The following is a 20,722-nucleotide window of genomic DNA, read 5'->3' as shown; positions in this document are numbered from 1 at the left end:
TCCTTCGCAGGGAGCAGAAAAGACAGTTATTCTCTCTTCTATTAAACATGACCTTCAAAACAAGATTTTACAATATAATACATCAATGAGATTTTTTTTCCCGTATAATATGATACCTCTACATGAAAGACTTTCTCAGCTACATCCATAAGTTGCTCAGCGTTTACTCTATCAAAACACATCTAGCAACCACATGAATCATGTACCTTTGGGCCAGGAATGTGTTCGAATTGCAGCATCCAGGATCCAGGAAGAGAAAAAAGGAATTGGCACTTGCAAAAAGAGTGCTGCTAGTAATTATAAACTCTGCGAATCTCAGGCAGACCAAGCCTTTTCCCATACTGGATTGTCAACCAACCCATAAAAGAAATGTATGCCACAAGAAAACAAGCGCGCTTGAAGAAGACTATATTGTTGTGAGAAAACATCCTAGCTACAGAGGGTAGACGAAACCATGATTTTATGTGCTGTAGGATTCTTATAAAGCTGATGGTGATTATAGAAGTTGAAAAACCAGCAATAACTCCAGCTATGGTTTCCCACCTCCAATAGCCAGCCTTTCCTTTCTTTTGGACCAACGAGGAGTGTAACATCTCTTTAGATCTGAACATATAAAAGCCAGCGATTTTACATTAAATACTGCCAAAGCCACACAACAATTGCAAACAGATGCCTAGCATTTACATCATTTGCAGCTAACCATTTCCAAAAGTATAGGAGCAGTATAGGTTTAATCATACAAGGAATTCACTTTCTACCAGAACATATGGAGAAATGAAAATTATATTCAACTCATTCAATGATAGATGAGTCATTCTGATGGGTGAGGACTGTCAAAATAAAAGGCATATCCACGTTAACAAATGGCCATTATTATTAGCACAAATACATAACTATCATTAACTCGTATCTATCATGACAGTCGAATCAAACTGTTTTACACACTCAAGATCATCCCTTGGCCATCCATCATCTAGTTTGGATACGTAAATTCACCATCTATATTGAAGACATCAAATGCCATAGAAATGCACAGAATATATATAAGGTAAATAAGATTGAGTGTTATTTTTCTATTAAAAAAATACTCACAGGATGAAAAAACGTTTAATCATCTCAACTTGAGATGGATCTTTTGCTTGACAATTGAAAAGATCATCACGATATAAGCTCACTTTCAAAATGCCAGATGTATACCAGCAGTCGTAGGTTTTATTAACCTGAAGAGAATGAGTAGAAAAGAATAAAATAATAGACTTGAGGGAATTTGACTTAAAATGTAATACAATGAGCGAGACTGGAAGCTTTGCAATCCCTACCTTGAATTTATCTTTGGTCAACCATGCAGCACCAAAATTAGGCCGGCAATTTAGAGGTAGGGCCTCATTTGGAGCCTCTGCTAATGCAAATTGTGTTTGACCCAAAGAGTAATCTTTGTATTCCACCTGCATATGGAAAGTTGACAAAAAATAATATTAAAAAGACCCATTCTTTACACCAATGCCTCAACCCATTGCACTTTTAAAACTAGTCAGATACATGCTCAAGTGTGCAAAACTTGACTATATGTTGTAATGAGAATTTGAAATGTGCAAGCATGAAACTTGCAGAAGTGGTACTTTGAGATCCTAACTCAACCCGATCTAAAAGCGCAGGTTGGATTCATGTGAAACTACAGCCACTGACAGGTTTCTGAACTAGGGAAAATGAGGAGCTCCAAACATATTATTAGAGGATCTGCTCATATACATGTAATATATTTCCATTTTCTTTCATAGCCATATGCTAGATGTTGAAATTTTTCTATTGACTGTGCACTGTAAAACTTATATTACGATATTGTCAACTGTATAGCTACATCAAAGCAAATAAAGAAACAGAACGTTCAGATATATAATACAAAAATCAAAAGCAAATTTTCTAATCTGCTAGAATTTATTGATCAAAGACAGTTATGAAAGGTTGAAAAACAGGCAATGGAGACAAATTAACAGAATATTTGTTGCCCTCTCGTGTATCTAATCTGTCTCGGTGTAGATTTAGCAGGATTATGGATTTATGTGTTAGAGAGAGAGAGAGAAAGAGGGAAGAGTTGATCATGAGTCATCTAGAGTAAGTCTTCAATCAGATCATCAGCTAAGCTAAGTAAAATGGGGAAGTGAAGTCTTGTGCCAATTCATCCAGAAAATGTAGTGATGGCACATAGAAGACAGCTTTCACATTGGCATAAGCATGACCTGAAATAATAGTCATATAGAACAATGATGACAACAAAATAACAGAGGCAACTATCTATTTGCACATGTTCCTTCGAAGAATGTGGGGTAAATTGACCATAATCCAAGGTACGATAGCAAACAACAAGAAACCAGTGTTGCATCATATAAAGATTATTAAGGTGGCATGTAAGAAACAAGCCTTCCGCTGTCCACTGATTAAATTCCTCTTGTAATGAGTAACAAGGCAATTTTCTTCAAATACAGCTTCCACAGACCCAACAAATATGGTGTTTCTTCTTTAAACAAAAAGATAGGAACTTTAATAGTACATAACAAAGTTAAGAAATTTGTTACATAACAAAAGATTGAAAGGACCCACTGATATAAAGAAGATATTATATCATAGTGAGAGGTCCCTTGTTTCATCCTTTGATATCACCTCTTATAGGGGATGATGAATCCAAATTTTGCACTTCCTGATCTCCCTTTGGATCATAGATCCTTGGAGATTAGTGATAAAACAAAGGATTGAAAGCACCCACTGATATAGAGAAGAGTTTATATCATAGTGAGAGGTCCCCCGTTTCATCCTTTGATATCACCTCTATTGGGAGTGATGTATCCAGATTTTACACCCGTTCTCCCTTTGGATAATGGATGCTTCTAATCAAATACAAAAGAACTATACAAAATATTCCTTTTTGCATTGAAAGGTTTGAAGATTAGAATACTCTTGAGTTAGAATAGGGTCTGGACTCCTATCAATTAAATGTTAATCTTAACCAAACTAGAAAACCAATGTTATTTATCAGTATACAAACTTTGTGATGACTGAAAGTAGAAGATACTCCTAAGGAGTAAGGAGTTAGGATATCCTTCAACTGGAACTTCTGCATAATGAACAAGACCAGCAATGATCATGACATTCCATACAAACACCAGCCCCTGTACATCTATTAACCCGAAAACAAATTTCAAGCTGAAACGTTCCAAGTAATGCCATTCCACATCATGGCACAAGACCATGCTCTCAGAAACTTCACGTGTTTTGAGAATGAATTATTGGAATCACCATAGTTTTTAGCTTGCATAATCTCAACTTCTAAGTTACCTGTCTAACTAATTTTAAGTTCAAATCTACTTTTGGTATTTCAAGTATTCAAGGAGTACATTCTCCCTTTCTTTTCCACTCCCACTACGCATTACTCTAGCAAAACAACGGACCTCAGTTATCACAAGAAATCATTTTAGCAGCAGATACTCCTAATCCCTTGCAAAATAGAAATCATGTATACTTGCTAAAAAGAACACGATAAAATCACCTCAAACACTGAAGCCCAATAGTAATCATAGCGACAGCGAAATTTGCTTCTGTTATATGGATAAAACACATGCTTGGCTTTATAATTCAAAAACCCAGGCTCACAAATCTTAGATGATCTAAGATCCACACCTGAAAAACAAAACAACCCGCTTACACAATTCAAAAACAAACCAAAACAAATGAATAAATCAACAAAAACTCAATGTATCAAAAACGAAAAAATATAAAAAAACAGATATTAATTCAAGTGTAGAATCACATGGGTAACAGGGAGAGGGACGTACTGCTGGAGAGTATCTTGCACTGAGAGGGAAGAGAGAGGGGAGTTGTAATTGACAAATGACCCATGAAAATCGCTAAAAAGCCTAATAATATTGACAAGGAAAGGAAGGCAAAGATTGGGAAAAGAAGAGCTAAAGTTAATCGAAAAGCTAGATATATGAAACCCTTTTTCCCATTTTCAGGGGTTTCTGTTTCCTTTTCCATTTCATCATCACTAACATCCATCACTACCGCTATGCTATACTATACTATACTATACTATTATCAGTACACACAGATTGCAGGGATTTGGGTTAAAAAGCCGGTCACCGGAATCATTAATCCGGTGATCGGAGATTCGGGTGTGAGAGTGTTTTCTTTTATTTGTGTAGAGAAGGAAGAAGAGATATAGCTATTTTTTTTGTTTTTTTGTTTTTTGAGAGGGAAGGTAGGTATGTGGGCTAAGCACAGTCAAGAATAATCACTCTACTCGATCAATGGCGTAAGGTTTTTGTCGGGATTTTCTCTTGGTGATCATCGTGACTGGTGACATCCATAGTCAGCACTTCTGGGGTGATTGGAAGTTTTTTAATTGTCGTTTAAAAAACCAAAATTAATATATCAAAATAATTTAAAAATAAAAAACAAATCTTACTTAAATGAGAAAGTAAATTCCTATACAAATTAGAAACTTTAGCATGTAACTGTGATTTATAAAATTATAAAGAGAAAATCTAATCTCAAGCAAAGTTTGGGATGCTTAAAGTGAATTCTCTTAAAAATATTTTAATTTTAAAATTCAAAATACAAATAAAAAACTAATTAAATTTTATTTATTATTTGTTTTTCTTATTTGATATAAAAAAAACTGATTATCAATTACTCAGTGATCATTTAAGCCTTTTAAAAATGATCAAATAATATTTGAAAAATAATAAAATTATAGATTTAGTACGAAAACATACTTCAGGGGATGATATTTTTCATGGACTTTTCAATTTAATTTTTCATGAAAGCTTTAATTTTATGTGTTGAAAGCGTAATGTTTTTTTATTAAGTCAAAAGTATCTTAGTTGACAAATCAAAATAATTTAATAATAAAATTAATAAAAAATAGTTTGAGAGCAAAATTAATATTATTCCAATAAATAATTCAAGGATATATTTTAGGAAAGCTCTTATAAAATAATTAAAAATTATGGTGAGCTGGGCTGAATTTGATAGCTCAAAAGAGTCCATTGAAGATAGGCAGTAACCGAGCCCCAGGCCCAAACGTTCCTAGGTTTTTTTGAGAAGCTTATTTAATATAAACGAAGCTAACCCTAAAAAATTCTACAGCTTTCATTTGTAATTGATAGCCGCCCTTCTCTCGCTAACAGGTATCTCTCGGCATCTCCTCTCCTCTTTTACTTCGATTTTGATTTTTGATTTTTTTTGTATTTTGTAAGTTACCCAGAACTTGGGTAATCTTTGCCTTGTATTCTGTTTCCTTTGCGAAGGACGTTGTTGGATCTGATCACTTTTAAGGATTTCTTACTGTTCTGTTCATGCTTTTGTTTCTTTCTGTAATCGCTTATACATGTTTGGGCCCTGAGAAAGTGAAAGGGGTAAAGAGCTATAAAGTAAACTATGATTTACTTCTTTTATTTGTGGAATTGTGTTCACTTTATTTTCAAACTAGTTGATGTCTGTTACCTTACTTTTCACAAGAGTTACTAAGTGATTTTCTGTTTTGGGTTTTTTCCTTTTTTTGGTCTCTGTGTTCCATCCTGCTGCTTCGACGTGTAGCTCATTTTGTATCGAATCGCTAGTGTCACCACGATATTTAAATTCTCAATTTTTTGAATGAGTCTAATGCTTTGGAATGATTGAGTCATTGCGTTCTAACGACCTCGACAGGTCGTTAGAATTGTGGGTTGAGTTATTTTCTGCTCTCCTTGCTTTCTTGCCAGCCTGCCATTGAATGCTTTTTTTAAGTTTCATATTTTTATTTATGAATGAATTTGAAGACCTTTAATGGTTACCCTAAGTGACTAAGTAGTTTTGTTTTCAGAAGGTAGTGCTTACAGCGTTTTGGTATGAACAAATTGAAATTACTGTGATTGTGTTATTATTACTTTAAGTTTTGCCTTCTCGATGTTGCCAGATCCATTCCTTTTGCATCAGTAGAACAATGTCCTGTTTCTAACTCCTCAACTCACATACTGTTTCAGGTAAGACATGGTTAAGCATAACAATGTTGTGCCCAATGGTCACTTCAAGAAGCACTGGCAAAACTATGTCAAGACATGGTTTAACCAACCTGCTCGGAAGACCCGCAGACGCATTGGTGAGAAGCCTCTAGCTAACCTTTCCTGTTAATATCTGTGATAGAACAGGCTCATACCTGATCCTTGTATGTGCATATACTGCACATGTGACCCATTGTGTACTTTTAGTAACTATTTTATTATCTATGTAACATTTTTCAGCTCGTCAGAAGAAGGCTGTCAAAATCTTTCCCCGGCCTACAGCTGGACCTCTTCGACCCATTGTACATGGCCAGACTTTGAAGTATAATATGAAAGTGAGAGCTGGTAGGGGGTTTTCTCTTGAAGAACTCAAGGTCAGTTGGGTTTCTTTTTCCTGTTTTTGTTGACTACTTTTTTATGTTTAATCATTTTCTAGGCTCCAAAATGGCTAATTGTTATTTTTGCAATTAATTGTATATTCCAGGTTATGGTGTCTGTATTTACTCATATGCAGGGCTGTGTTTTTTCTGTACCCAGTTTCAGATTATAACATGTAGTGTTTTGTGTTAACAGTAATTGGAGATGGATATGTATATATATCTAGTATTCGTGGTACATTGCTTTGTGAGCAGGAATATGTAAATTTGTTTTAGGTCTTGCAAGTCTTTAGAACAGTTTTCTCTTTCTATCTAATATTTTCATATTTGTGGTTATATGGCCACTATGGATATTTTTATTAGTATTGTATGATGAATAACCCATTTCTTTTTGCTACACCAGGCTGCTGGTATTCCAAAGAAACTAGCTCCCACAATAGGAATTGCTGTTGATCACCGTCGTAGGAATCGCTCCTTGGAGGGTCTCCAAACTAATGTTCAGAGGCTGAAAACATACAAGGCCAAATTGGTCGTCTTTCCGAGACGCGCTCGCAAGTCCAAGGTACTTTCTGTGGTATGGCAGAGTAATAGTATGATTGTCTTTCTTTTTCCATGGAATTTCATTTTTATACATGTATTTTGCAGGCTGGTGATTCTGCTCCTGAGGAACTGGCAACTGCTACCCAAGTGCAAGGACATTTTATGCCTATTGTACGCGAGAAGCCATCTGTGGAGCTTGTGAAGGTCACTGAAGAGATGAAGTCATTCAGGGCTTATGACAAGCTCCGTGCAGAGCGTACAAATGCACGCCATGTTGGTGTCAGGTTGAAGAGGGCTGCAGAAGCTGAAAAGGAAGAGAAGAAGTAGAGTTTGACACTGTCAAGTGGGTTTTTTGAATGGGATGTGGAGTTTTTGTTGTTTAATCTTGAACTGGGTTCTATCATATTTCCGACATTTAGTCTCTACCATAACTTTTTAAAATGCCAATTGAGTTTTAGAAGTTTCAAGGATTCGTAGTTTGCGGACATGCTTTAATATATTGAACATGCTCAAGTTCTTATTGCATGGTTTTGTCTCTTCCATCATAGCCTGGCTGGTTGTCTCTGTTCTAAATCGATAGATGTGTACATTCATGCTGGACTGGAATATGTGAATTTCATGCTGGGCTGGAAAGATGTGCTTTATGCTACAATGATTGGAATTTGACAATTACAAAATGTTTCAGGTTCCCCTAGTGTAATTACGAACTCGTGCTAAATTAAAGTGAACTTAGCTGGCCGTGTGAAGGCAAAACAAAAGCCTTTGTTAAAGGATTTGATGATGATTCATTTTATTCTTACCTGCATTTTGCAGCTTTGCTTGGTGCCCGTTTGTTCGGTAAGGTCTGGCATCAACCTTCCTTGACAGACCAAGTTATTCAAGGTCGATCTAAAGCTCTCTTGAGCCCAATTTGATTTAGAATTTATTTAAGAGAATTTAATTTCTTAAAAATTACTAGGTTCACAGTAGAAACTAAGTTTTGATTGATATTCAAGATGACTTGAAAATATTTTTAAAAAGTACTATTTATAACAAATTTTTCCTACACTTCAACGGAATATGTTTTACCCTGAAAACTCAATAATAATCCTCCTCCTATAATAACATACACATTATAGCAGAACTTTAAGAAAATTACCTTTTGCCCAGAAGGGGCAAATGAGGTTTCTATTTCAAACTAGGAAAAAAGAGGTTTCTATTTCAAAAATAGATATTAACAATAACGTTTTTCAGTCAAATTAAATATTTTAGAAGTCAATACCTTTTGATGCAAAGATAAAACAAAAGTAGTTCATTGCTTAGGTAAATACCAAAGACTCTTGAACATCTATCACACATTTACTTTGCCAGGATACATACGATTGTATCAGATAATTGGCTTGCGTTACTGTTCGAGTCAGTCGGATCCTGTTTTTTAAATCTTAAAAAAATATTCAGGATATATGCTAATGCCTTTTTTAATATAATATTTTTTAAAAATAACATGGGATTAACGACCCACTTGATAAATTTAAATATAATCTAAATGATAAATAAAAAATTTAATATGATATTTTTTAAAATATTAAAATGATAAAATATTAAATTGATTCGAGTTAATCTGTCAAATTTACAATTTTAATTATGAGATTATTATAATCTCATAAAAAATAAATCAAAATAAATTATGAAGTCTAATTCTAGTAATTTTAATGTTGAATGATAAAATTAAAAAAAATATAATTAATAAAAATTTAAGTTAATACATATTAACTTGTAAAACCCACTATGAAAACTGATGATGATAGGTAAATTAGGTTTGTGTCTGTTATTGATGTAACTTGCTCGTTGAGTGCTAAGTATCCGCTGTAGTGTTGACACAACATTTTCTTTTGAAAGCTTTTGTGTGGGTGCCGGTGCATATGCCTCAGGAATCTATGTGAAAAATGTAGACTTACGCACGCATCTTGAAGTGGAAATCTTAATAATACCGGTAGTTTTTGGAGCAATTAAACTGTACTTCATTTTTTAGTGCTATGCTATGTTCTTGTTGGTGATGTCGTTGTTTGTTCATTGAATCCAGGATTATTATTGTTCTTGAATTGGCTCTGATAGCAGAAGGATGTGTGCTAATTGGAAATCCGGTATCGGCTCAAAAATCTTCAGGGCCTCCATCATCATCAGGTGATCAACCAGGAAGAGTCAATGCAAGTCTTCAGTCATTTGGTACCAGCTCAGTTCATGGTGGCATGGTTGAAAATCAAAATATGTCTCTGCCATTTGCACACAGCCCTGAGATAAACCAGTCTCATGATACTTCTTCTAGAAATTATGGTTCAGGAAGGTTTGCTCCAACAAATGCTCCTCCATTTTATCTATAAGTAGAAGCTGCTGCTGGATCACCTGGATCAGTTCCATCAAGTGGGTTGTATGCTAATCAGAATGCAGGCTTCCGCAACCCTAGATCAGAAACTCCACAGCCTCATATGGGCGGTTATTCTTGCCCCCCGCAGTCAGCATACCAGGAACCATCTCTGATGTACAGTAACAGAGGATCAGTTGCCAGGAAAGAAGCTCCTCCTAGGATCGTTCCAATTACTGCATTGAATCCATACCATGGTAGGTGGACAATTAAGGCCAGGGCGATGACAAAAGGAGAACTCAGGCACTATAATAATACTCGTGGGGATAGCGAAGTTCTCTCCTCTGATCTTCTTGATTGTGATGGTGGAGAAATCAGAGCAACCTGCTCTAATCAAGTGGCTGACCAATTCTACAACCAGATTGAAGCTGGAAGGATTTATTTGATTTCCAAGGGAAATTTAAAACCTGCTCAAAAGAATTTCAATCACCTCCGTCATGATCTTGAAATTTTCCTGGAGAGCACTTCAACCATACAGCTGTGCTTTGAGGATGACAGCACAATTCCAAGTCAGCAATCTCATTTCCGTACCGTAAGTGATATTGAAGACATGGAGAAGAACAATAGTGTTGTTAATCTTATTGGCGTGGTATAATCCATTACTCCCACTGCTTCTACAATGAGGAAAAATGGTGCAGAAACTCAGTTAAGATTTACGACGATTTATTAATCAAACCAGAAAAGATAAGAAAAGAGTGCATCAGTTAATTAAGATTTTCAGCGAGCTATTTTAAATAGCCAAAATTCGTGCTAAAGTTGGAAATCAAATACCCTCGGACAAAGAGCAAATTTAAAAGAAACGAAACTCCCACCTCGCCGTCTCAAAATCTTTCACGTTTTAATATTCAGAGGAGAGCAATTGTCAAGTATCAATGGCATTGTTTCTTCGTAGATATCTGCTCAAAGATTTACACTAAAACTAGGGCTACATGCCAAAATCAGTTCCAAAAACAAAAAACAACTAATGCCAATAGAAAAGGGGTTTGAAGTACCAGTGTAAAATGCCCCTACCGGAAAGCAAGCTTCCGGCAGGACCAGGCATTGAAAGAACGATCCTGTACATGGCGAATTTCCTGCCGCCTGCTTTAGTGTTCCTTGTGGCCTGTAGGTTTTCTTATATCCGAAGCCACATAGCAGGTGCTATTATTCAGCCTCCATCTCTAACTCATTACGCCAGTTCCAACACCCAAGTTTGCCTTTGCGATAGCTCTAAGCGCCAAGATAGTCAGGCAATGCAAACACCACATCATTATTTCAGCACACATGCAAGGGATGCAAGTAAAAAAGAAGCAGCAAATTTCACGTGCGCGCGCATGTGCACGCAGAAATTGCACAGCTACTGGCGAAATTAAAAGTTAAATGAATTCTGATATTTTATTTCAGGAAGGAAATAGTTGTCTGCTTACAAGGTTGAGAATCGTTTGATTATAGCATCTCAGATGCTATTTTGAAGTCCCAAAATGTTAATATGATATTTTGAATAGTATAAATGTAGTTTTTTTTTATTGTATACTCCAATAAAAAAAATCATTTGAAGAACTAATTGTATTGAAGAGCGAGAAAGAAATACTTTCACTTTTTCTTTAAAGAGTTTGAAGTTTTTTTTTTTTTTCCCACATGGCTGCTTTTTTTTTATTATTGTTTCCACTTTGATGGAGATATGTAGGACTTTTCTTTTGCCTCCTACGATGGAGATGCCCTTATAGTTGAGTTGCAACTCATGTTACATAAAAAGCACAAGAAATAAACAGTTCATATGTTACATGCTATAGGCTTAACTGGATGTTTTAATCTCCAAATCTTGGCATTATTCGCCATGAATACTGCTGCCGTATTTTTTATTCCATTCCACTCACAGTTTGTGTTGTTAGAAACAAACACTGGTAGATGATTTGCTTCCACTAGCCTTAATAAGAAGAGGGTCCCATGACATCTCTGTACCACAATTACTGCCAGCATTGCCACTGACCTGGCTTGGGCTGTATCTGTCAACGGCAGCAGCAATAGCTGTTTTTACTTTCAACCTGTCCTTGCTAGCCACAGTTTTCAACCGGTGCCTTTCAGCTCTAGAACCGATAATCTGCCCTAGGATAGAAGCTCCAATGGTCAGAGCCATGGCAGTTTTTGGCATCAAGACAGACTTCCTTAGCATGGCTATGAAGGGCACAGCTGCATGCACAGCTGCAAACCATTGAAGAGAGAACTTCTCTGTGTGTTCCTTCCACATGCCCAACGGTACATTCACGGCCATGCCCAACAGAGCAATGACAAGCATCTTTGCAGGTAGTGGCTGAGGTCTCAAATTTTTAACAAGGGCAGTCCGGGCTAGGGCAGCCCTTGCCGCAACTATAGCAGGCGGACACCTAAGCTTCATGCTAGGGGGTGGCTGAAGAGTCGATGCTACTAGAGGGAGTACACGGCTCACAGCTCTATAGGACTTAGCTATGGGGCAGTTGCCTGTTTCCAACCATTCGTTTCCCATTGCCTCATGTTTTGATGTGTTTCCTTTCTGAAAATTAAAAAACAAAACACATTGTGAATAAAACTGTGGTTATGGTCATTTGCAAGACAAGTGACTCAAGAGTCAAAAAGAACAATTTCAGTCCTCACAAGCAAGAGGATATCCGTTTCTATTTTATATACCAAGTTTCACAAACAAGCCATTGTTGAAATCTGTTGCCTCAATATATTTGTTTCAAGATGGCATGATTGGATCATTTACCTGAATTAAATATGTTTGCTATAACACGGGAACAAGAAACATATTTTCCTCCTACATTTGAGTTCAAAATGATTCCCTACATCCAAATCAATTATATTCAGGTAAAGAGTGTGCATCTACCTGAGAAGATGGTTCTTTCTTGCTAGCTGATTCTGATTTCTTTTTCTGATTCTTCCACTTATCGTTGAAGGAACCAAAGCCAAATGGTCCACCAGGACCAAATGCGGAGAGACTGATGGTGGCAGCTTTTGCAGCTAAGGGATTGAATTGAGGTGCAGGCTCAGGTTCCAAAGTGTTATCATGAAAGCTGGACTGATTTGAGAGTGGGACAACCCCATCCTTGCCATGAAAGAGCTTAAACGCCATACCAAAATTCGGACCATCTTCAAAAATTGGACCTTTAGCTCCTTGTACCTTAAGAAACAGAGATAAGAGGTCAAATTTAAGGTACTTAACCAGCTTTTGCAACCAAAAAAATAAAATAAACCAACTGCACAGATCAAAAGGCAAGATGGTGCTCATTTCAAAGGTCAACAACTGACAGGATTAAGGAAATTCACAGGAGAGAACGAAAAGCTGGTTGGCTTGTTGATGTTCCTCAAAAATGGGCATCTCTGAATGTCCTTGTCATCAAAATGGCATTCAGATGTGTCCTCATTTGTTCCCTCAAGCAAAAAATCCATTGCTTCCTTTTCTGGAAACAATATAGAAAAAAACCCCACTTGAGAACTTAACAGAAAAGGTGAAAAATAAATGAAATTTCCAATCACAGTCAAAATAAATAAAATCCCTAGTACTCCATGAAATCAGAAATTAAAAAATGGTATTCTACCCATCCATGGCAGCAAATAATCGAAAAACTTAGTGTAAAATGAACAACATCCGCTCTACCACGACAGGCAAAAAAACAAAGAAATATTGCAAAGTTTCTATCTTCATTAAATCACATGGAATTAAATTAACCTATCACTACTTTGATCATAAATCTTGCGAACAATAAAGCCATAACTTAGCTAAAATTAACAACAGCCCAATCCTTTCTTGATAAAAATTTCATGGATTCTCACCACAAACTCAAAACTCAAAACCCACCATTCATAAAGAGCATCACTTGATACACAAATCAATCAGAATTTCCCAAAAAGATAAATAAACAAACTAATCACCATGATCAACCATGTAATCTCAAAAACCAAACCTCGCCACCTCTCATTCATTAACCACATCGCAATCTCAAATTCTGATTACAATAAATACAATAACTTTAAGCACAACAAATTAATGCCAAAAATAAATTAAATCAGCAATAATATAATTCTATGACATGACACATAATAGCCAGAAATATAATTGCATAAAGAAGCCAATCTGAGGTAAAAGTCTTGTGGGATTTTGGTGAAAAAAAGGAGAAAAATTTGTACCAGAAGAAGTTGATGCGTCGGTTGCTGCCGGAAATAACCAGAAAATTGGGAATGACGTGTGGTTAACACGGACACCTACACAACGAAACGATTCGGGGCCTTGCAGGTATTATAGGCTATGAACAGTAAGTGACTGGCTTAGCAGGTCAATTGTCACGTGGGTTATTCTTGTTCTGGACATGTGGTTGGAAATTAAGTTCTGTTTGGGAGATAGGAAATGGAAAAGGTTATTTCAAAGAAAAGAATTTGAAATGGAAAAGGTATATATATATATATATATATATATATATATATATATCCCATTTATGAATAGGGATATCTTGTATCATTTTCTTAAAATTTTATTATTTGGTAATGTACATGAAAATAAGAAGAGATTTCTTTTTCTTGTCAAAATAATTAAAATTATAAACATTAATTTGTTTTAGAGGTTAATTCTAGTTGTAGTTGTGATTTTACTTATAATAAATCTAGCAATGATTAAAAAAACCAATTATTAACATTAATTTAATGTTTAGTTTAGTGGTTAGTTGCAGTTGTAGTTGTGATTGTACTTAGGGCTCAGAGAAGAAAACATTGAGTTAACATGGACAATTGAAAGTGAGTATATTAAAACTAATTAAAAAAAATATTATATTGATATATTTGATATATAAAAAAAATATTTTATTTATATATATATATAAGGATAAATATTACATTATTTTTACTAAAAATTAAAGTTGAAATGATGAAAAAAACCCTCCAAAATAAATCTTCTTCAACATTAAAGTTTTGAGCATAAAGTCTATTTAGGTTTCATACTCGAATAATCATGTGCAAATGAGGAATTTGGTTAATTATAGCACTGAGAAAACAAACACTCTAAATACTAACACAACTTTACACCTGTTTTAGGTAAGTTATAAAAGTTAAAAAGTTAAATTTTTATCTTCTTCTATCAAGAAGATGAGTGATTATTGGATTTGGTATAAATATGTACTTATTAATATTTAGTTAATTTAGAGATAGTATAAAAGAAGAGTAAATATCCTGTATCTATTTTGTCATAAATTTAATTATATATTTAGTGTTGAGAGATATGATCATATGATATCTTACATAATTCTAACATTCTATTTATAAAATATATCTAATTATTATGGATCTTGCCTTAATATAAAAATTGAAGAATAAGTAATTATTTAGGAATATGTATTTTTTAAGAAAGATTTATTTCCATAAATTAGTCTTCACATTGAATATTTATCTTCATGAATAAGAGAATATTGTTTTAACAATGAAGACACTACCATCGAGTTAACTCATATATGAAAGCTAATTTTTTGAGGCAAGCCGTCCATATCTGAGGTGAAGCGCTTCTTCTTGAAACAGAAAGAAGTAAAAAAGTGCGAACTCTCTTTTCTATTTTCATTCGAACCACCTTTTCCATGTCCTGTCTTCCAAACACAGCCTAATTGTGTTAAGTAGACGCACACACTTGCCTTTTGGTTTTAAGACAAATAAATGAATAAAAAGAGCTGGACCATTTTCCGTAATGATAGGGTGGTCATTTGTCTTATAGTTCCCCTTCCACTGGTGAAAAAAGAGACACGTGGCTGCTTACTGTGTTATTTTTTTTTGTCTCTTTAAACCAAATTTGTTTGATTTTGTTGTATCGAATACATAAAATCACTGATGGGAAATAATAATATATAAAATTCCTCAACCTGTGATAAGAATGGAAGGGTGGGAGCCCAAATGGGATAAGCAATCAAAGTCTCGTCAATTAAATTCTCTCATTATTTTTTTAATTAATATAAATTTTTGGTTAGTTTATATATATTTTAACTAATTTTACGAGCTCTAAGTTAATTTTTTTTATTTTTTTATTAATATAGGTGTTCGGGCTAGCTTGCGCGTACCTTAACTAAACCTACGGGCCCTAAAGTTAACAATCATATAAGTATCCAGTGGTCCTGAGATTTGTAGAACTCGAACGAATGATCTCTAATAAATAAATTTAGCACCTGACCAGTTGAGTTACTTCCATCAAATTTAAATTCTCCCATTATTATTAGCAAGGGTCAGTGATTTGCGGTGAAAAAATTGAAAGGGTTCTACCCTCTTGAGTTGATTAATTTCATTTTACTCCCTGAGTGAAAAGAACTTTATTGATAAATAGAGAAAATATTAGAGAGTTAATTGAGAGAGAATAAGCTTTTAAATAAAAATTGATAGTTACTATATATATATATATATATATATATATATAAAGGTAAAATAAAATCAACCAAAGAAGCCTAGAACTGAGGCATGCACCCACTTTAACTTTTTTCTTCTTATTTTAATTAGGGATATGAGATTAACTTGATTAATTCTTTATCCAAATAGTATTATGTTAGAGTATAACTAAGCTCATTACAAGGATTTTGTAGTAGAATCCACATAAATGCTTATAAAAAAAGAAGAAGATAGAAGCAGAGAGTTTGCTTAGCAAATAAGAAATCATGTGGGAGGATATAAGGTACAAATCTTAAAGGATTGAAATTTCATTGTTGCTTTTCTTGAATTTAAAATAAGTAATATATATTTCTTTTAATTAAAAGAATATTATATATTAATTAGGATTTTTCTTCATAAAAGTTATATTAGGATAAAAAAAAAAGTTTTGAAGAGCACTTATATATAGGAATAGATCTAAATATTGTAATGGATAATATTAGATCATTAAAATTGGATTAAGAATCCTTAATAGTTATTATACGATCTGAAATGACTGGATTAGCAAGTAAACAAAGTTAAAATTATTGGATTTAGGTGCTTGCAGAGGGTCGCACTTATTTGGTGCTATTTGTGGCAAACATAATATATGTATAGAAATCTTATAATGTCTAGTTTCTAATACCGTAAATGACATATTTATGTGATATTCATAAAAAAAGAATTCTTTATTAAAAGAGTGAAGGGTATTTATGTGATATTCATAAAAAGAATTCTTTATTAAAAGAGTGAAGGGTGACTGCCCGAGCATCATAAATTTTTTCATTCTAATCCAATGATTGAAACATGATTTTGAATTTCCTAAAGAGAATTATGATCAATTAGCTAGATATGGTGCAATGGACTGGTTATTCTAGTTAGGTGTGGTATAAAAATTTTGATTAAGTTGAGAATTAAAAAGAAGCACGCGCATTGATTTTTATCTAAGTGAACCTATGATTTATGATGATCATTATTATTTATTTTATATATATATATATATATATATATATATTTGGTCCATGCTATGCCACATATCATGTCAAATTTTTTCTTGTATAAAAAAAAAATGTCTAGGCAATGATAATTTTTTTAACTCGAGTTAACTTAACTAACATACAACTCAAGATATGAAATCGAGATAACTCATAATAAAAAAAGTAAAAATAAATTACAAAGCACAATAATTTAAAGTCAAAGGATAAAATAAAAAAAATAGTTTCAAAAAAAATAACGCCAAAGAAAAATACTCAAGTTAGCCCGATTTAACATAACTAACATCGATACTTGTGATATGAGATCTAGATAAAAAAAAATTTAAAAAAACCTGGTAAAAAAAATCAAAGTTAAATAAAAAATGCTAAAAAAACCCAAAGTTAACCTGAGTTAACTTCATTAACTCACACTTGGAATAACTCCACATAAAAAAAAGAAAAGTGAAATAATCAAAAAGCTCAAGAGCCAATAATTTAACACTAAATGATAAAATTATATATAAAAAACCAATTTCATAAAAAAAACATTGGGAAAAAAATCTAAGCCAATTAAGGAGCTCGATTAAACCGCTATTCGAGATAACGTAAAAAATGAAAATGAAACAAATAATGAAGTTCAAGGCCCGAAAAAAAAAGCAATCAAAAGAATAAGAACTAAAATTAAATAAAAAAATTACATGAAATAAAATATAAAGAGAAAAAATTAAAAGAAAAAACCTCAAGAAAAGGATGATAAATTAGCAATAAAAAAATTGAAGATCAAAATCAAATAAAAAAATTAAATCACATAAAATGATAAGGGATGAAATAAAAAAAATCAAGAGAAGGATAAAATACAAAAAAAAATAATTAAAAGAATGAGGACCAAATTAGATAAAAAATTAAATGAAATAAAATGCCTATGAATGAAATTGAAGAAAAATTAAACTTCAAAAACCATTAAAAGCAAAACAAATAATGATTAAAAGAATGAAAACTCAAATTAAGCGAAATATAAACTAGAGGACATAATAGATTTTTGGAAGGGTGGAGGTAAATTTCTAGATTCAGAAAGAGAAAAGAAAAAAAAGTTTATAGGAGCCTAACATCACCTCCATCATGAACACACGTCCCACCAAAGCGAAGAGGACAACACGTCGCTCCCAACACCTTCACGAATGGTGGATTTTGGTAGCGGGATAAAACCTTGAAGGGCACGGGGTCGTCATGGGCTGACATGTTAATATTTTTTTAATAATATTTAATATTTTAAAATTATTAAACAATCCTTGAGTAAACCTTAAAATAATAAAAAAAAAACATAATGAAAAAACTAAAATGCCCTTGAAACTAGCCTTATATATATATTTTTTAATGGCAATTCCATGACTTCATTGTTAAAAAAAAAAAAGACAAATAAGCCTCTTTGTGCAAGTTTAATATTTTTTCTTTTCTTTTAAGGGTGCTAATGTAATTTCATTGTGCAAAAATATTGGAAAGAAAAAAAACCCCTTGATGAAAGTTATACATTTTTTTAGTTTTTGCTTTTAAGAGCTACAAAATCATTTCATTGTGCTAAAAAAACATATGTGAATCAATTTATCCCCAAGCAAATTTTTAATGCCCAATAAATCCATTTGAAAGATGATTTTACCCTAACGGCAAGTTTTGCTAGTTTTTTAAGAAAGACAAAAATATCATTATATTGTTCAATTAACAATGTAATGTGTCTTTTATCACAATGTTAGTTTTTTAAGAAAGACAAAAATATCATTATATTGTTAATTAAAAATGCAATGTGTCTTTTATCACAATGTTTTACCAGCCTTTTAGGATTTGTTTAATATATATAATTAAAAATATGAATGCATTTTGAATATGATTTGAAAGGATACCATGTATTCTTGCAAATATGTTTTGAATAAGAACTTAAACATGTTTTATATCATGAAATCGCTTGTGGATTGGTTGGAATATGAAAAATTAGGTTCACAAGAGGCGTAGTATTATGATAAAAAGTTTAAAATCTGTACGGTAGGTTTCGAGTTCGAGTTAGGACGTGTATTTTTTGTAAGAGCCTGAAACAGCCGGGGTTTTACTCGCTCACCTGAACCCACAAAGTACGTTTTTCGGACGGATGGTGGAATTCCGTCAAATCCAAAAAAAATAAAAAATCACTTTTGAAACTTAATTTTTAAGGTTTATATATAAACATTTTAAACCTGATCTTTGAGATTATAGATATTAACACTTTAGACCCAACTCTTTTATTTAGAATTTAATAGCTAGTTGCAAGGTGAAATATTATTAATTGTTATGATGGTTAGAGAAACTAGTTTTTTTTAATTTTGAATATGAATATATAATCCATATTTGTATTTAAAATATTTAAAGTGAATTATTTAATATTTAAGAAACGTTTGTGTTCAAAATGAAAGTGTGAAAGTGAATTATTTAATATTTCTATGAAGTTACTTACCGTCACACACGATATTTTATGTCTTTCAGTCCTCTAACAGATGGATGGTCAGGATAGGCACTGGACCAATTACGTGGAACCAAGGACGAATGAGAAAAGATACAAAACAATGGTTGTTGCGAATAGAAGGAGTTGGCGTGTGGATGCAACGGAGTAGAACAGAGTTTAGCATAGACGGGGACATGGAACTGGGGTGGTTTGAAAATAGTAGGGAGTTGGCGTTTTCCTCCTTTCTGGTCTCTAATACATGATTTTCAGTAGTTGAAGTTTAAAATAGAAGACACAAGTACTTGTCTTGCTTTGTTATTTGTTACTCACCACCACCCTTTTGTTCCTGTTTGCTGCAATCTTATGATCCTTCTGCTCATTAATTTCCTGTAGTTAAGAGAGAGTATTTATCATAACAGCAAATATTTATATTTTATTGGATTGTTTCTTTATTTCAAAAGGGACGTGGGTGTCGATTGAATGAGAAGCAATTTCTTAACACATGTGTGTGTGTGGAATTAAAATCTTATCCATATATTTGCCTGGACACTACAGGCATCAAGTCATGTGTACGTACGTGGTCTTGTTTTCTTTTTTCTTAGCATATTTTTATTTTTATATTTTATTTTTTTTTATTTTTATTAACGTGGGTGTCCGAGCTAACTTTCGAGAATCTCAACTAATCTTATAGATCTTGAAGTTAACGACCATGTAAGTCTTTAGTGATCCTGAGATTTATGAAACTCAAATTAGTGATTTTTAAAAAATAATTTAGAATTTGATGAATTGAGTTATATGGTTTTGTTTTTTTATTTTATTGCTTATGGAGATGGGCTTTGTCATCCAGATTTCGATTGCCTGTGGCTAGGTACTGCCTCTTATGGGCTAGTAATTGATGATCTCTAGCGGACCATGCTTTCGAGCTCTTCTATTCTGAGGGGGCCGAAGCCCTCTTGAGTCCATTCGTTTTCCCACTCCTTTAAAACACAAAATTCCTGGGAATTTACCCTTGCCCTTGCCTAATTCGCTTCTCCAATTTGCCAAACCGACAGCGATGGATCATGGATGCACAATCTGGCCACGGCTGTCGTGCAAGCGCATAAAATATTAACCCACCCTGCAAGTAAAGGATGCAGCTTTATGAAATTAAACCAGCATTGCATGCCCCACGATAGAAAGAACAGTTGATAAATGAGAAGACAGTCTGGGATGTGTAAAGGGAAAGAGAGATATAAATTAGACAAGAAGCAATCTAAGACAGATCAATATTGGAGGATCGCAGAGGAATAAAATGGTTGAAAGGGAAACAAAATAATGAAGGTATATATGTCGAATGACATGCTGCTATCCGCCCCTTGGCCCCAAACCCTCATCGGAAGCTACCTATTTTTTTTTAATGTTGAGAACGAGGTACCTGAAAACAAAATTATGTTCATGAAATCAAGTGTAAGCCATGCAGTTTTAGGGGAACAGCTCATGGTATGATGCCATGATGAGCTGCTTCGTCGTTCATAACTTCATGCAAGAGGCCTCTGATCTAGTCG

The 20,722-nt window shown here is 33.6% G+C and overlaps 4 protein-coding genes across 5 annotated transcripts; 2 read left to right on the top strand and 2 right to left on the bottom strand.

The window, feature by feature from the left end:
• Window positions 1–9: 9 nt before the first annotated feature.
• On the bottom strand, window positions 10–4,393 carry LOC133675651 (uncharacterized). The gene is made up of 5 exons (XM_062097103.1): window positions 3,828–4,393; window positions 3,542–3,672; window positions 1,320–1,445; window positions 1,093–1,220; window positions 10–603 (listed from the first exon to the last, which is right to left on the bottom strand). The coding sequence occupies exons 1-5, from the start codon at window positions 4,048–4,050 to the stop codon at window positions 291–293; spliced, it is 921 nt and encodes a 306-aa protein (XP_061953087.1). The 5' UTR covers window positions 4,051–4,393; the 3' UTR covers window positions 10–290.
• A 675-nt stretch (window positions 4,394–5,068) lies between these two features.
• Window positions 5,069–7,477, top strand: LOC133679556 (large ribosomal subunit protein eL13z). Its single transcript, XM_062102186.1, has 5 exons — window positions 5,069–5,183; window positions 6,018–6,133; window positions 6,276–6,409; window positions 6,816–6,974; window positions 7,058–7,477. The coding sequence occupies exons 2-5, from the start codon at window positions 6,025–6,027 to the stop codon at window positions 7,277–7,279; spliced, it is 624 nt and encodes a 207-aa protein (XP_061958170.1). The 5' UTR covers window positions 5,069–5,183; window positions 6,018–6,024; the 3' UTR covers window positions 7,280–7,477.
• Window positions 7,478–8,719: 1,242 nt separating this feature from the next.
• Window positions 8,720–9,948, top strand: LOC133681846 (replication protein A 70 kDa DNA-binding subunit E-like). Its single transcript, XM_062105014.1, has 3 exons — window positions 8,720–8,739; window positions 9,015–9,157; window positions 9,317–9,948. The coding sequence occupies exons 1-3, from the start codon at window positions 8,720–8,722 to the stop codon at window positions 9,946–9,948; spliced, it is 795 nt and encodes a 264-aa protein (XP_061960998.1).
• Window positions 9,949–11,059: 1,111 nt separating this feature from the next.
• LOC133680808 (uncharacterized) lies at window positions 11,060–13,650 on the bottom strand. 2 transcript variants are annotated; one of them, XM_062103804.1, is made up of 4 exons: window positions 13,497–13,650; window positions 12,618–12,769; window positions 12,196–12,489; window positions 11,060–11,862 (listed from the first exon to the last, which is right to left on the bottom strand). In XM_062103804.1, the coding sequence occupies exons 2-4, from the start codon at window positions 12,756–12,758 to the stop codon at window positions 11,221–11,223; spliced, it is 1,077 nt and encodes a 358-aa protein (XP_061959788.1). In that variant the 5' UTR covers window positions 12,759–12,769; window positions 13,497–13,650; the 3' UTR covers window positions 11,060–11,220. The 2 variants fall into 2 exon arrangements, with proteins under 2 accessions (XP_061959788.1, XP_061959789.1); XM_062103805.1 differs by having other exon boundaries at window positions 12,636–12,769.
• Window positions 13,651–20,722: the final 7,072 nt, after the last annotated feature.

Source organism: Populus nigra, chromosome 1, assembly GCF_951802175.1.
Source record: "Populus nigra chromosome 1, ddPopNigr1.1, whole genome shotgun sequence".
Taxonomy (NCBI): domain Eukaryota; kingdom Viridiplantae; phylum Streptophyta; class Magnoliopsida; order Malpighiales; family Salicaceae; genus Populus; species Populus nigra.
Note: the sequence above shows the minus strand (reverse complement) of the source record. Positions and strands in the feature narration are given on the sequence as shown.

What these genes read in the sequence shown, in the direction of transcription:
- LOC133679556 (XM_062102186.1), top strand. Translation starts at nt 6,025, where the DNA reads ATGGTTAAGCATAACAATGTTGTGCCCAATGGTCACTTCAAGAAGCAC. An exon ending in GAAGACCCGCAGACGCATTG is followed by an intron (nt 6,134 to 6,275) that starts GTGAGAAGCCTC and finishes AACATTTTTCAG; the next exon opens with CTCGTCAGAAGAAGGCTGTC. An exon ending in GACGCGCTCGCAAGTCCAAG is followed by an intron (nt 6,975 to 7,057) that starts GTACTTTCTGTG and finishes TGTATTTTGCAG; the next exon opens with GCTGGTGATTCTGCTCCTGA.
- LOC133675651 (XM_062097103.1), bottom strand. Translation starts at nt 4,050, where the DNA reads ATGGATGTTAGTGATGATGAAATGGAAAAGGAAACAGAAACCCCTGAA. An exon ending in GTGCAAGATACTCTCCAGCA is followed by an intron (nt 3,673 to 3,827) that starts GTACGTCCCTCT and finishes TTTGTTTTTCAG; the next exon opens with GTGTGGATCTTAGATCATCT. An exon ending in ATTGGGCTTCAGTGTTTGAG is followed by an intron (nt 1,446 to 3,541) that starts GTGATTTTATCG and finishes TTCCATATGCAG; the next exon opens with GTGGAATACAAAGATTACTC.
- LOC133680808 (XM_062103804.1), bottom strand. Translation starts at nt 12,758, where the DNA reads ATGGATTTTTTGCTTGAGGGAACAAATGAGGACACATCTGAATGCCAT. An exon ending in CTGTGAATTTCCTTAATCCT is followed by an intron (nt 12,490 to 12,617) that starts GTCAGTTGTTGA and finishes CTGTTTCTTAAG; the next exon opens with GTACAAGGAGCTAAAGGTCC. An exon ending in AGAAAGAACCATCTTCTCAG is followed by an intron (nt 11,863 to 12,195) that starts GTAGATGCACAC and finishes TTTAATTTTCAG; the next exon opens with AAAGGAAACACATCAAAACA.
- LOC133681846 (XM_062105014.1), top strand. Translation starts at nt 8,720, where the DNA reads ATGAAAACTGATGATGATAG. An exon ending in ATGAAAACTGATGATGATAG is followed by an intron (nt 8,740 to 9,014) that starts GTAAATTAGGTT and finishes CATTGAATCCAG; the next exon opens with GATTATTATTGTTCTTGAAT. An exon ending in TGCAAGTCTTCAGTCATTTG is followed by an intron (nt 9,158 to 9,316) that starts GTACCAGCTCAG and finishes ATCTATAAGTAG; the next exon opens with AAGCTGCTGCTGGATCACCT.